Below are 12,053 nucleotides of genomic sequence, written 5' to 3' on the forward strand. Positions count from 1 at the left end.
GGAAGCAAAGATGCCAGAGTCGGAGCTCTGATACCAATGTAGTTAAGGGGGAAGGGGCAGATTTGGAGATGGGGAGAGAATAGTAGAAGGAAGGGAGGAGAAGAGAGGAGAAGGGGAAGGAGAGAGGAAGAGAGAGAAGGATGAGGGCATAGAGAGGGAGAGATTGAGAGGGAGTAGGGAAGAGAGAGAGAGAGAGAGTGAATGAGCATAGGTAGGAAGGAGGAAGGGAGAATAGATAGGATTAGATGTCACATCAAAAAGGTACCTTACAAATCATTAGGGGCTGACTTATATAGTCCCCCCCTTCTTTCTCCTATCTTACCACCGATTTCCTTTGCCCTTTTCTTCAAAGCCTTCCGGCTGTACCATGTAAATTTCCTCATGTAGATCCCCATGCAAGAAAGCTGTCTTGACATCCATCTGCATAAGCTTCATATCTTCTGCTGCCACTAGTCCAAGCATGCATCTAAGTGTGGTCATCTTCACAACTGAAGAGGCGTGTTATCTGACAGAGATGCGGACGGAGATAATCGGCGCGGGATGTGAGAAAATGCAAGGGCGATTTTTGACGAAGTGACACGTGGTCTTGACACGCGGCACACAGGCAAGCAAAGCGTGTTGACGTGGAAGGTGTCCGTACTGATGACGTGGCATATGTACGTGACATGTGTTGCATGTTCCTCTACAGTGCTAGAAAAATATACCTTGGTAAGACAAAAGTCCAAATTTTAGTTGTTGGGGCTTCTGCACCCGCGTAAGATATTTCGATAAAGTTGAATAGATGATCACCACTTGAACACAAATTCAAAGAATCTGGCAAGCAAAGCGTGTTGACGTGGAAGGTGTCCGTACTGATGACGTGGCATATGTACGTGACATGTGTTGCATGTTCCTCTATGGTGCTAGAAAAATATACCTTGGTAAGACAAAAGTCCAAATTTTAGTTGTTAGGGCTTCTGCACCCGCGTAAGATATTTCGATAAAGTTGAATAGATGATCACCACTTGGACACAAATTCAAATTTCTGCATGTTTGCTAAGGTGATAGAAAAATATACCTTTGCGTACAAATTCAGGATTTTGTGGTATTTAAAGTTACAATTAGTCTGAAGGTTGCATACATTTCCCTAGCATAGGGAAAGGATATTGGGTTACTGGATGTGAATATTTCGGGTTATGCATTATAGGTATGAAATTGGGACTAGTTTGTTGCCACTGTAATTTTAGTATTTGGATCGCACGTGTTTAACAAAAAAGACCCAACCAAAGCAGGGTGAAATTTTTGGACTCGAGATTTGAGACTCCATGGAAAAAGGCGAAGTTATTGCAATGGAAGTCGAGAAAGAAGCCTCACAGGTGGATCCCATAGGATTTGGAGTCTGGCCAACACAGTAAGTGTCGCGTCCTACGGACCATACAGTGTCAAGTAGGATTGCTTTGTTAGAGGATGCCTTACAACAAATTTTGGCTGAGCAACTACATGCTAATGGAGGGCAATCCCAAGGATGGTTCAAAACATATTGACGAGACCATCCAGGAAAGAAAAAGGAAAAGCTCCTATGGAGCCTGAAACTAGTATACATACGGTTGAGCCTAGGAAGGCCAAAATACCAAATATTGCCAATTATGGACTAGAAAATTATTATTGTCGGATGACAGACCGTACTTCAAATATCATAGAGGGCTGGTTGCATGAATGGGATGAAGCATTCGCCATTTGTGAAATCAGAAATGCCATGAAGAAAATCGATGAGGCCACTCATATGTTTACTGAGCCAGCGGATAGGTGGAACATTACACAACAAAAGGATGGTGCGGCATCCACTTCCTGGAAAGGGTTCAAGAAAGAGTTTAGAAAACATTTCTTGCCTCTTGGCAAAGCATCCCAGGCTTGGGATCAATACGATACCTTCGTCAAAGGAATTTGTCAGTGGCTGAATATACTGACAAATTCAGGGAATGTGTAATGAAGATATTTGAACCTCTTTCTCAGGCAATGCAAGTAAAAGATGTAATTTTTGGGCTGAATGATAGAATTAAAGTGGAAGTTGGGGCTAAGTATGCGAACATGCTAGATGAAGCAATAGCTATAGCCCTGAACTATGAAGATGCTAGAAGCAAGCCAAGCGGGTTTGTGTAGGCAAGAACTCATACGAGTACCCGAAAAAGAGTGGTCGTAAAAGAGGTGATTAGGTAGTTTCGAAGTTTGGTGCCCCACGGTCAAGTGGACAAGCCAAGCAAGTAAAGCCAACTGTGGGGCCCCTTCAAAACCAAGTACCACCGTTGGAGTTACTTGTTTCATCATGCTTATCAATCTCGCTCCAAAGAAACAAGTTATTATGTATACCAAGGAGATGCCTACATATTGAAATTTTCTCCTTTGGTAGAACCTTGGTGAATATATATGTTGAATTGTCCTTGGTAGAACAATAGATCATCTGGATCTACTGATTTTCGACGTTCTCATGAATACAATAATATTTAATAGCAATGTGCTTAGTCCCAAGTCCCAAAGTGATCCACAGGAAACCTTGCCCAAATCAATGCACGATTGGTTGTCACAACTAATAGGAAGTAAACCCTCATGTGCTATGCCAAGATGACCAAGTAATCTTTGAAGCCAAATCACTTCATGTATTGCTGCATTTGCTGCCATATACTCTACCTCGGTGAAAGAGCAATAGTATTTTGCTTCTTGCTCACCTATGAAATATTGCAAGGGCCGCTGCATGAAAAAATGTAGCTTCTAGTAGACTTTCCATCTTTACTACCTGCCCAATCATTGTCACAAAACCCTTGCATCTATAGGGTTTCGAACTGCCCACAAAAGATCCCAAAATGCATAGTACCTTTTGATGTACCTGAGAATCCTTTTGGCTGCTTGCCAATGACTGGCTTTCAGATGTGCCATATACTGACTAACACAACTAACGGGAGAAGAGATGTCAAGCCTAGTCGTCATGAGATAAATCAAGCTGCCTACTAATTGCATGTACAATGTGGTATCCAGATCTCGCTCATCCACATCATTGTCCAATTTCAATCATGTTTCTTTGATGTCTTGCAAGTGAAAATTTTCCACCGAGTCTTTATAGGCCATGAGAAATGTCATGTGGAGCACATAGCCATGATGAAGCGTGCCTTGTTAGAGGAGTTTGAGATGACGGATTTAGGCTCACTTCATTTCTTTTTGGGATTGGAGATTTGGCAGACCAAGAGGGGGTTATTTGTTTCTCAGCAGCGGTATGTTCATGAGTTGCTAGGCACGGCCACTTACCCCTGCTCCTACCGCTACCCCCTTCGCCTCATCTCTCCTCTGCCATAGCTCTCCCCACCCTTCCTCTTCACTTCTCCCCCTCTTTTGCTTTTTCCCCCATCCTGTTTTTTGCCATTTCACAGCATCTCCCCTTCGCCTTTGCCTCGCCAAGGTGCCCCCATAGCAGGAATCCCAGCCTGTGTGGCTGGGTTGAGGTGCCCAGGGCACTCTTTGTGCCTCCACAAATCTCGCCAGCTCCTTTGCCAGCCTGCGCTGTCATTTGGAGTCCCTCCCCCCTAGCCCAAAAGCTCGCGGTAGTTCTTGGAGGTGAACCGACATGGAGGTGCTGCGGGCTTGCTGGTGAGCCTGGTTGCACCTCTTCTAGGACACCTTAGGATCTTCTAGGTGCCCGAGGGTTGCTCGTTGCTCCAGGCTGTCCATTCAGCCTGCGAGCACTTGGGTTAGGCCAGGCTCTCTCTCGAGCCTGGCAGCCCCTTCCTTGGTACTTTGGATCAGAGTTTTTAAAGGCCAGTTGCTCTCTATGCAAATCTTGTTGTGGCAACTTTTGTCCTTTTGGCAGCCCTCCCTTTTGCTAGGAGCAGCTTCTTTGCCCAAGCTGGTGGCTGTTCTTTCCTTATTTTCCCTTTCCTTTTTCCTCCTTTTCCAGCCCCCCTCTCCTCTTTGCAGTGGTGTGTTTTGCCTTGCCTCAGAGAAGAAGTTTCTTGGTGGTGAACCTTGGTCTGGCCAGAGGGGCTCTCATGGCAGCACCCTACCATCCCCATGCCATTAAGGTCCTCACTTTTGAAGACAAGTTACAGGTGAAGCAAGCAGTTCAATCACTACAGGACAAAGCAGTGATAGGCAAGATTGAGGGTCTTACTATTACGAGGCCCTAGGTGCGTGATTGGATCCGCTTAGCATTAGAAGGTGACCACATTCAAGATCTCAGGTACAAAACGTTAGGTACGTTTTAGGAACGAGTACCTAAAGTACCTAAACTTTAGAAGCTTTAGAAACGTATAAATAAATAAACAAATAAATAAATAAAAATATAAAAATATATAAGATATCTTATTAGTTATTAGTAATTGATAGTAGATACTGAGATGCATCATGCTGCATGTGCCATGGCCCATGCGCATTGCACTTATTACTAGAACATACATGATACATCATACAATATACTACATGGAAGATACTTCAGGTACGAAACGTTAGGTACGTTTTAGGAACGAGTACCTAAAGTACCTAAACTTTAGAAGCTTTAGAAACGTATAAATAAATAAATAAATATAAATATAAATATATATAAGATATCTTAGTAGTTATTAGTAATTTATAGTAGATACTGAGATGCATCATGCTGCATGTGCCATGGCTTATGCACATTGCACTTATTACGAGAACATACATGATACATCATACAATATACTACATGGAAAATTTTAAATTTCAGTCCTTTTTACAAATTAAATTTAGAACTTCAAAGTATTGCAACTGATAACTGAAGTCTCATAGAAATAATGAATAATGAATCACAAATCTAATTAGTACTTACTGCTTACAAGTTACAACTATCAACATTCAAACTTATAACTGAAAAGTAAATAGATATTAGATATTATATTGTAGTACCAAGAATCATACATGCAGCATGCTGCATGATTCATAACAAAGAGTAAAGTTAAAAGTATCAATATGAATCATGACGTAGAACTCAAAAGACGTGTGTTAGAGACTCGGGTCCTAACAATGAAAAGAGAAGGGCTAAGGCTGAAGCGTTGAAATCAGACGCAGCTAGTAGAAGATTGCGTTGAAATCGACGTAGCTTGCAGGGCTCTCTAGCAGGGCTCCACAAAATCCAAGGCAAGTACTCAAAAATTTGCTGAGGACAGGCTGAAAGCACATAGGGCTCCAAGATCAACACAAGCGATTGCAGATTTCATGCCCGTACTAGCTCGAGGCGTCGGAAATGGCGCCGTACGACGTACGGCTGTCGACCTTACCCTAGATGCAAATTTTGGGCAAAAGCCCTAAATTTTAAGGTAGGTTTCTAAAGTCTCTAAAGCTTCTAAAGTATCTAAACATTTCTAACGTTTCTAACCTTTAGATACGCGTATCTATCCAACCCTGCAACATACACAGGAGACGAGTCCCTTTTTCTCTAGCTGCACTCATTGGGCACTACCGTGACTCGTGTAGAGCAAAGCCCCATTTTCCTCGGCCCGCACCTGGTTTATCTCTTTCCTTGGTACCATGGTTTCATAGTAGAGGGTATGGGCATGACCCATCACGTACCCCGCTTTTTGGTGATGCTCTACTTCTCAGGGCTCCCGAGGGAGTATAGGGCCATCCTTCCGTCCATCAGTCGCACTTTTGGCACAGTGTTGGAGTCTCCACCGGACACAATAGCCTTGGTTGAAGTGGACGATTGGGTTCCTAGACTCAGGTTGGTTGTCAAGAGTGCGGAGCCCTTCTCGGAGGAGTTTTACCTTGAGACCCTAGACAGGAGAGAGCTTCATCAGAGTGTAGAGATCTCAGGGCTACCAGGGCAGTGCTTTCGATATAGACAAATGGGTCACCTTGCACAGGAATACCCTAGAGGATAGAGACGAGCCCTCACCGCCTCCAAAGGCTCATCCGAGACAGTAGAGGGAGCCTCAGGCGGATAGGGCTCAGCATCCTCACAAGCAACATCAGCACGAGTCCCAGAGCCCTTGGATGGAGGCATTCGAGGGAAGTGGACCAAAGTTGGGAAAAAGAAAAACCGAAGCAAAAAAACCGAGAGGAATCACAAAATGCAAGCCAAACTTAAAGAGAAAAAGCTGGCAAAGCGCAAGGTTGCTTCCCAAGCTCAAGGAAGCAGTCAAGAAGCACCCCCTCTAGACGTCGTCAAATGCCACAGTTTGAAGATCCCCAAGCGGTAGGGGCCCAAGGTACACATGCATCGACTCAATAGCAAGGCGCGGGAGCTCTTGACGCTCTAGCGACCGTTTGCCCGCCTCCCAACATTTTGGGAGAGGAATCCTAAGCTCGCTGACACCCGTGCAACAATGAGGCACTGGAGCTTCCGACACTTTAGCGGCCGATGCCCCTCCCGCTAGCTCTCCCCCACCCCCCGGCCTCCCCCTACCCCATACCCCCCCCCCCCCCTCGCGGGTCTCATCCTGTTCCCTTTGTTGTAGCTACCATCACTACCCACCCACCGCTCTTCCTTCTCTGAGTTCTTCCTCTCCCCCTCCGGCTGCAACAACCCTATCATATTCTTCCGCTCCTCGTTCTTCCCTAAAACCGATCCGGTCTCCCAATCCTCGCACAACGGGGAAGATGGGTCTCTCTCTCTCTCTCTCTAATATGGCCTGAAAGAGTCTAATACATGTAATAAAATTTGCTTGCAAGGTGAAACTTAAGATAGACAGCTCAATCTTGAGACTTGGCAAATGTGTCGCATGTTTGTGTTTTTTTGGTAATGAAATGCTTAGAAACTTTTGAAGTTTTGGTTGTTGTCAACTCTGTTTCTTTATTACTGTGGTTTACTTGCATGAAGGAGCCTTTTGTCTTACTGAAATATTGCATAAAGAGTACTATGTCTGTTTCTCATTTTTACTCTGCATTTGGCAGTGGAAGTACAACTTTTCTCTCCAAGTCGACCGCTTGTGGACCCAGCAGAGTTGTTTCTGTGGATAATGGCAGTTGGCACCATATTGTGTGCTTCATACTGGTCTGCAGAGAGTGCGAGGATGGAAGCAAATGAACGCTATAAAGAGCTGGGTGACGAAGTAAGATTCATAGCCAATGCCCCTTTTTCATACCTTACTTCTTTTCACATTATATTTTGTTGTTGTTGGGATCAGCATTCTGTACCAAGTCCAAAGAAATTCACAATCCTTCTTAGGCTCTCCAATTCAGATACTATTTCAAGATCACCAATTTTCCTATGTAACTTGCACTAAGATCTTATATGCTTTTATAAAATCTTGAAGACTTTGTTGTTCGTGATTCAGACCTTGCCTCTCTTACAGAGCTTACACTGTGTTTTTAGGGATCACCCTACAGTATGAGCGCGGAAAAGGACCAGGAAGATGAAGAGTCAGTGAATATAAGCATGAGTGCAGCAGCCTTTTTTGTTGTGTTTGCTTCTGCCTTCTTGTTGCTGCTTTATTTCTTTTTATCCGATTGGACAATCTGGATACTGGTGGTCATATTTTGTATTGCAGGTGTTCAGGTAATATACTTTCTTTTGCTGGATTTCACTTGTGCTGATTTCTTTTCCAGCTGCTGATGCAGTGTTTTACGCAATTTCTTGCATATTGTGACTCATTAGAAAATGTCCTTAGTTTGTCGATATTTGACCAGTCCACGGGGGTTTTTTGAGTCCTCCTGTGAAATACACAGAAAACATGCAGAATCTGTAAGGATATCAAATTTACTGACCATTAGTAAATGGATCAATTAGCCATCCAAAATCTACTTTTGCATATACATACATACATACATACGAATATAGATATAAATGTGTGTGTGTGTGTGTGTGTGTGTGTGCACTTTTTTTTAATAGTGAAATCCATTTGTCATTATATTACAAAAAAAATTCCCAAAAAAAGGGACAGCCAGCTACAACATCAGAATATATCATTATATGACAAGAAGGCAGGATAATCAAGATGCTGAGCTTGTAGACAATCATAGAATGATTGCTGTAGAGATGCCCGGAAGAACTGATACTTAGCCAGGGAGGGATCACAAACGATTTGATGGTTGCAGTCCTTCCATATGTACACACACACACACACACACGTGTGTATGTGTGTTGTTGGGGGGGGGGGGGGTCGTATCAGGCACTATGGACTCTATGGAAGGATTGGAACCATGGAGTCTTTGGTGATCCATCTCTGGCTAAATATCAGTTCTTCCAGGCATCTTTACGGCAATCATTTTATGATTTTCTACATGCACGGAATTTAATTATCCCGCCTTCTTGTTATACACAATGATATCTTTTGATGCTTGTAACTGGCTGTCCCTTTCTTTGGGACTGCTTTTTGTGATATAATGACAAATGGATTTCACCCCCACAAAAAAATGTGTGTGTGTGTGTGTGTGAGTGTGTATAGACACAGTGTGTGTGTGTGTGAGAGAGAGAGAAGTGAGTGCGATGGCCCCTGTACATCTTCCGTCTGCACTTGCCCCTTCCTTTGCCCCTGTGCAGGCCGTACCTGCTGTGCGGTCGTCCGTACAGGCTCCCCCCACCGTACAGGTTCCTTTACCTATTCTTTTTCCTTCTTCTGTACCTGCTCCGATGTCCGTACAGCCATATTTCGTACCAAATTTGTCTTCCCCTCTGTCTCTGCAGACTTTTGCTCTTCTCACGCCGGGTCTGTATAGTCTTTTCCTGATGTCTCTTCCTCCCCTCTTCTTGCTACTCCGACAGATGGCTGTTTTGTTTTCTCTTCTTCAGCCCCCCCCTTCTGCCTCTGCTCCTCCTACACGCGTCTTCTTTTGGCGGAAGTGTGCTGGTCTGCCTCCTTCCACCTTGGTTAAATCGGCAAAGTTGGATATCGTGGATGGTCCTTTGTCTTCCCTTCTGCCTCCTTCCACCTTGGTTAAATCGGCAAAGTTGGATATCGTGGATGGTCCTTTGTCTTCCCTTCAACTGGACCTTCTTCGCCATATGTGTTTTGCTTCTGTCACAGATGTTCCTTCATCGGGTTCACAGCTTGTTTGTTCTTTGGACTCTGCCCTTCTGGTTTTCGGCCTTCGACAGGCTCAGCAGTTTGGGGTCTGTCTCTACTTTATAGGCAGGGTTTTATTTGCAGCTCAACTTCGTCATTGGGCTGAAGTTGCAGTGGGTCAGGATTGCTTTTCCTCCTTTGTCTTTCTGGGCAAAGGTTTTTATTATGCCCACTGCTCTTCGACTGATGTGGTGGAGTGACTTGTCAGTCGTGCTGGTATTCATGGGGCTGGTTTCTTTGCTTATGTGATGCCTTGGGATCCACTATTTGATCCGTTTGCCTCTCTTCTGACTCACTTTCTGGTCTGGATTACCCTCAAAGCGTTGCCTCTGCCTCTTCTTCAGCATCTTCCTACTCTTGCAGCTTTTTTGGGGAGGCCTCTACATGTTCCGAGACGGGAGTTTTTGCAGGCTACTCCGGATGTTCGCCTTTGTATTTTATGGGATATGATGCAGCCCATGCCCTGTACTCTGGATCTTGATTTGGGATTTGCTCATCCGATGCTCATCAAACTACATTTTGCCTCTTTTCCTAAAGCATGTTATCGGTGCCGGCAGGTTGGTCATTTTGCACGTGCTTGCCCTTCGGCTTCCATGACCACTCCTCATGCTCCTTCTTCAACAGTAAAGTTTACTCTTCCTCTCCTCCGGTTTCTGCTAAGGCTTTACTGGATAAGTCTTCTTTTATTGCTCCGAAGCATTACTGGAGGAAGGTAGAAAAATCACAAGTTAATCTTTCTCTTGCTGAAGAAGTTCACGATCTGACTCCCGTTGAGCATCATCAGCCTCCTTCTCCTCTAGATATGGATGTGTCCCTTGCAGAGGGAATCATACAGGATGCTGCACATGCTTTTTCTCAGGTTGATTCTCGAAGTGAAGCTGAAATGCCGAGTCTTGCTTTATCAGATGCAGCTCTTTTGTCGGAGGATACAAATGTTGATCTAGCTCCTTTGCCTTTGATGCCTGTGCTAGAGTCTTCTTCTGTTCGGGATGTAGAAGTGCCTTTTTTACTGGAATCTTTTCATCCCATGTTACAACAGGTTTTTGACCTTGTGATTCAGAAATTTCGGGTACCAGCCTATATCAAGAAGAATCACAAGGGAAAAAAACAGCTGGTTTTTATTGATGGTGTGGTTTCATTACTGCATCAGTTTTTACAGAGCAATAATTTGAAGCTGGAGGATGCTGTGTTTGATCCTCCTCTAGCTTGATATGTAACTTTTTACTTGGCTGCCTCATGAGTTTTGCTCTGAGGCTTTACTTGTAAAAAAAAATTCTTTTACTTATTTGGTGGGTTTTTACCTCTTTTTGAGGTTTCCCACACAGAAAGATAGGATTTCATTAAAAAAAAAGTGAGTGTGTATACACACACAGACTTTTTTTTTTATGAGAAGAAATATTTTATTGCTATAAAATAATTACATTCTTAGTTACTTCAAAAGCGGAGTAACTACTACTCAACTGAAAATCTCAGTATAAGCTATAGGTACATCATGATCAATCAAATGAGTCTGAAAGCAATCATAGAACGATTGCCGCAGAGATCGTTTGAAAAAAACAAAAGATGGAAAAGTAGGATCACCAAAGACTCTATGATTTTTGTCCATCCATAGAGTCCACAGTGCCCAGTAGCGCACCCAAACAAAAAATAAATCAAAACCCTGTCTAGCTGCATGAAAACCAAATAACCAGAAGAACCTGCCAAAAGTAACAATAGGAAATCTCGCTTGAAGCCCCTGTCGAATGAGAGCGAGGAAATCACAAGTGGGCGATCCATATGCCAAACAGAATTTGCTTTGTCAGAAATCCAAGGCGGAAGTAACAACACTTTATACAGAGAAGGCACTGTGATATGTGAGGGCTTCAAAGGACGGGCTGAAGAGGAAGAAGAATGTAGAGTCCAATCCTCAAGCCTATCGTGAAGTTCCAAATGAGGTATCGGCAAGAAAGGTTGAAGCATTTCGAAAATTTTATGCCATAAAGGACGATAATGAGCTCCCAAACCATATTTGCTAGCAGCTGTAGAAAAAGATAAAAGAGTGCCATCATCCTGAAGTACATCCATCACAGAAGAAATGCCTTTGAAAGATATAAAATAAGAACGCCTGGGTTCTTGTATAGCCAAAGGAGGGTGGAATACTTTGGACCAATAAATATTCTCAGCCCTCAAGGAATTTCCCGACAAAGAATCCCTGCCATGCCATTCCAAGTGGGATAAAATATGCTTCCAATCAAGAAGCAAACGAGAGACAAAAGGGCAGCCTCTGATCTTGCCTTGAATAGAGCTAAATAGAAAATCCCACTGTGGCGGCTGCCAATGCCCAAAAGCAGAAGTATCAATATGCAACAAAAGAGAGCGGATCATGAAAGCCCAAGGCTGATCCCCTTGCATAAATTGCAACATCATTTTCCCCCTTGTGAGCAAGTATATGCATTTGAATATTGAGTATGCGCAGACCCCCGTGCATCTTTGGAGAGCAGAGACGATGCATAGAGAGTAATCTGAGACTTTTCTTGCCATTTTTTGAACACCAGAAAATCTCCATGATAGCAGACATAAAGGAAATCAGATCTGCCTTAGTGAACATGATGAGAGGCAGATAGAATTGTATGTATGCTATCAAAATGGATTGCGTTATCGGCAATCGAACATGTAATGGCCAAGTTGCAAGCTTCCAATATTCAAGTTTTGCCCTCAACTTTGTGAGCACCCAATCAGTTTGTTGAGAACAAGTGAGCCCCCAACCTAGAGGATAGCCAAGATGTCGAATCAATTGAGAAGTTGGAACAGTTTCCCGAGGCCACAAAAGACTATGTCAGTCTTTAGCATGCAACGGCAGTAGCTTTGATTTCTGAAAATTGACATGAAGACCAGCAGCCAAACCATATGTAGAAAGAGCTTGCATAATCATGGAGAGATTGCTCTAAGTATTTTTCGGGGTAAAGAAAGAATCATCAGCATATGCTTGAGCGATCATGCTACGGCTGCCAGGAATTTCCAATCCGTGCAACATGCCAGGGTCCAAAAGGTGGTCCATATATTGAAGCATTGGATGAGTGGCTATGG

At 43.6% G+C, this 12,053-nt stretch overlaps 1 protein-coding gene across 1 annotated transcript in view; it reads left to right on the forward strand.

Annotated features, from left to right (window-relative positions):
• The window catches only part of LOC147892637 (signal peptide peptidase-like 2), a 72,539-nt gene that overhangs the window by 22,556 nt on the left and 37,930 nt on the right, over nt 1-12,053 (forward strand). Inside the window, exons 5-6 of the mRNA XM_087387776.1 lie at nt 6,877-7,034; nt 7,298-7,480. Of these exons, the coding sequence (XP_087243902.1) occupies nt 6,877-7,034; nt 7,298-7,480 (341 nt within the window). The remainder of the gene's footprint in view (nt 1-6,876; nt 7,035-7,297; nt 7,481-12,053) is intronic.

Source organism: Dipteris shenzhenensis, chromosome 16, assembly GCF_047967505.1.
Source record: "Dipteris shenzhenensis isolate YYH24624 ecotype China chromosome 16, Dip_SZ_1.0, whole genome shotgun sequence".
NCBI lineage: Eukaryota > Viridiplantae > Streptophyta > Polypodiopsida > Gleicheniales > Dipteridaceae > Dipteris > Dipteris shenzhenensis.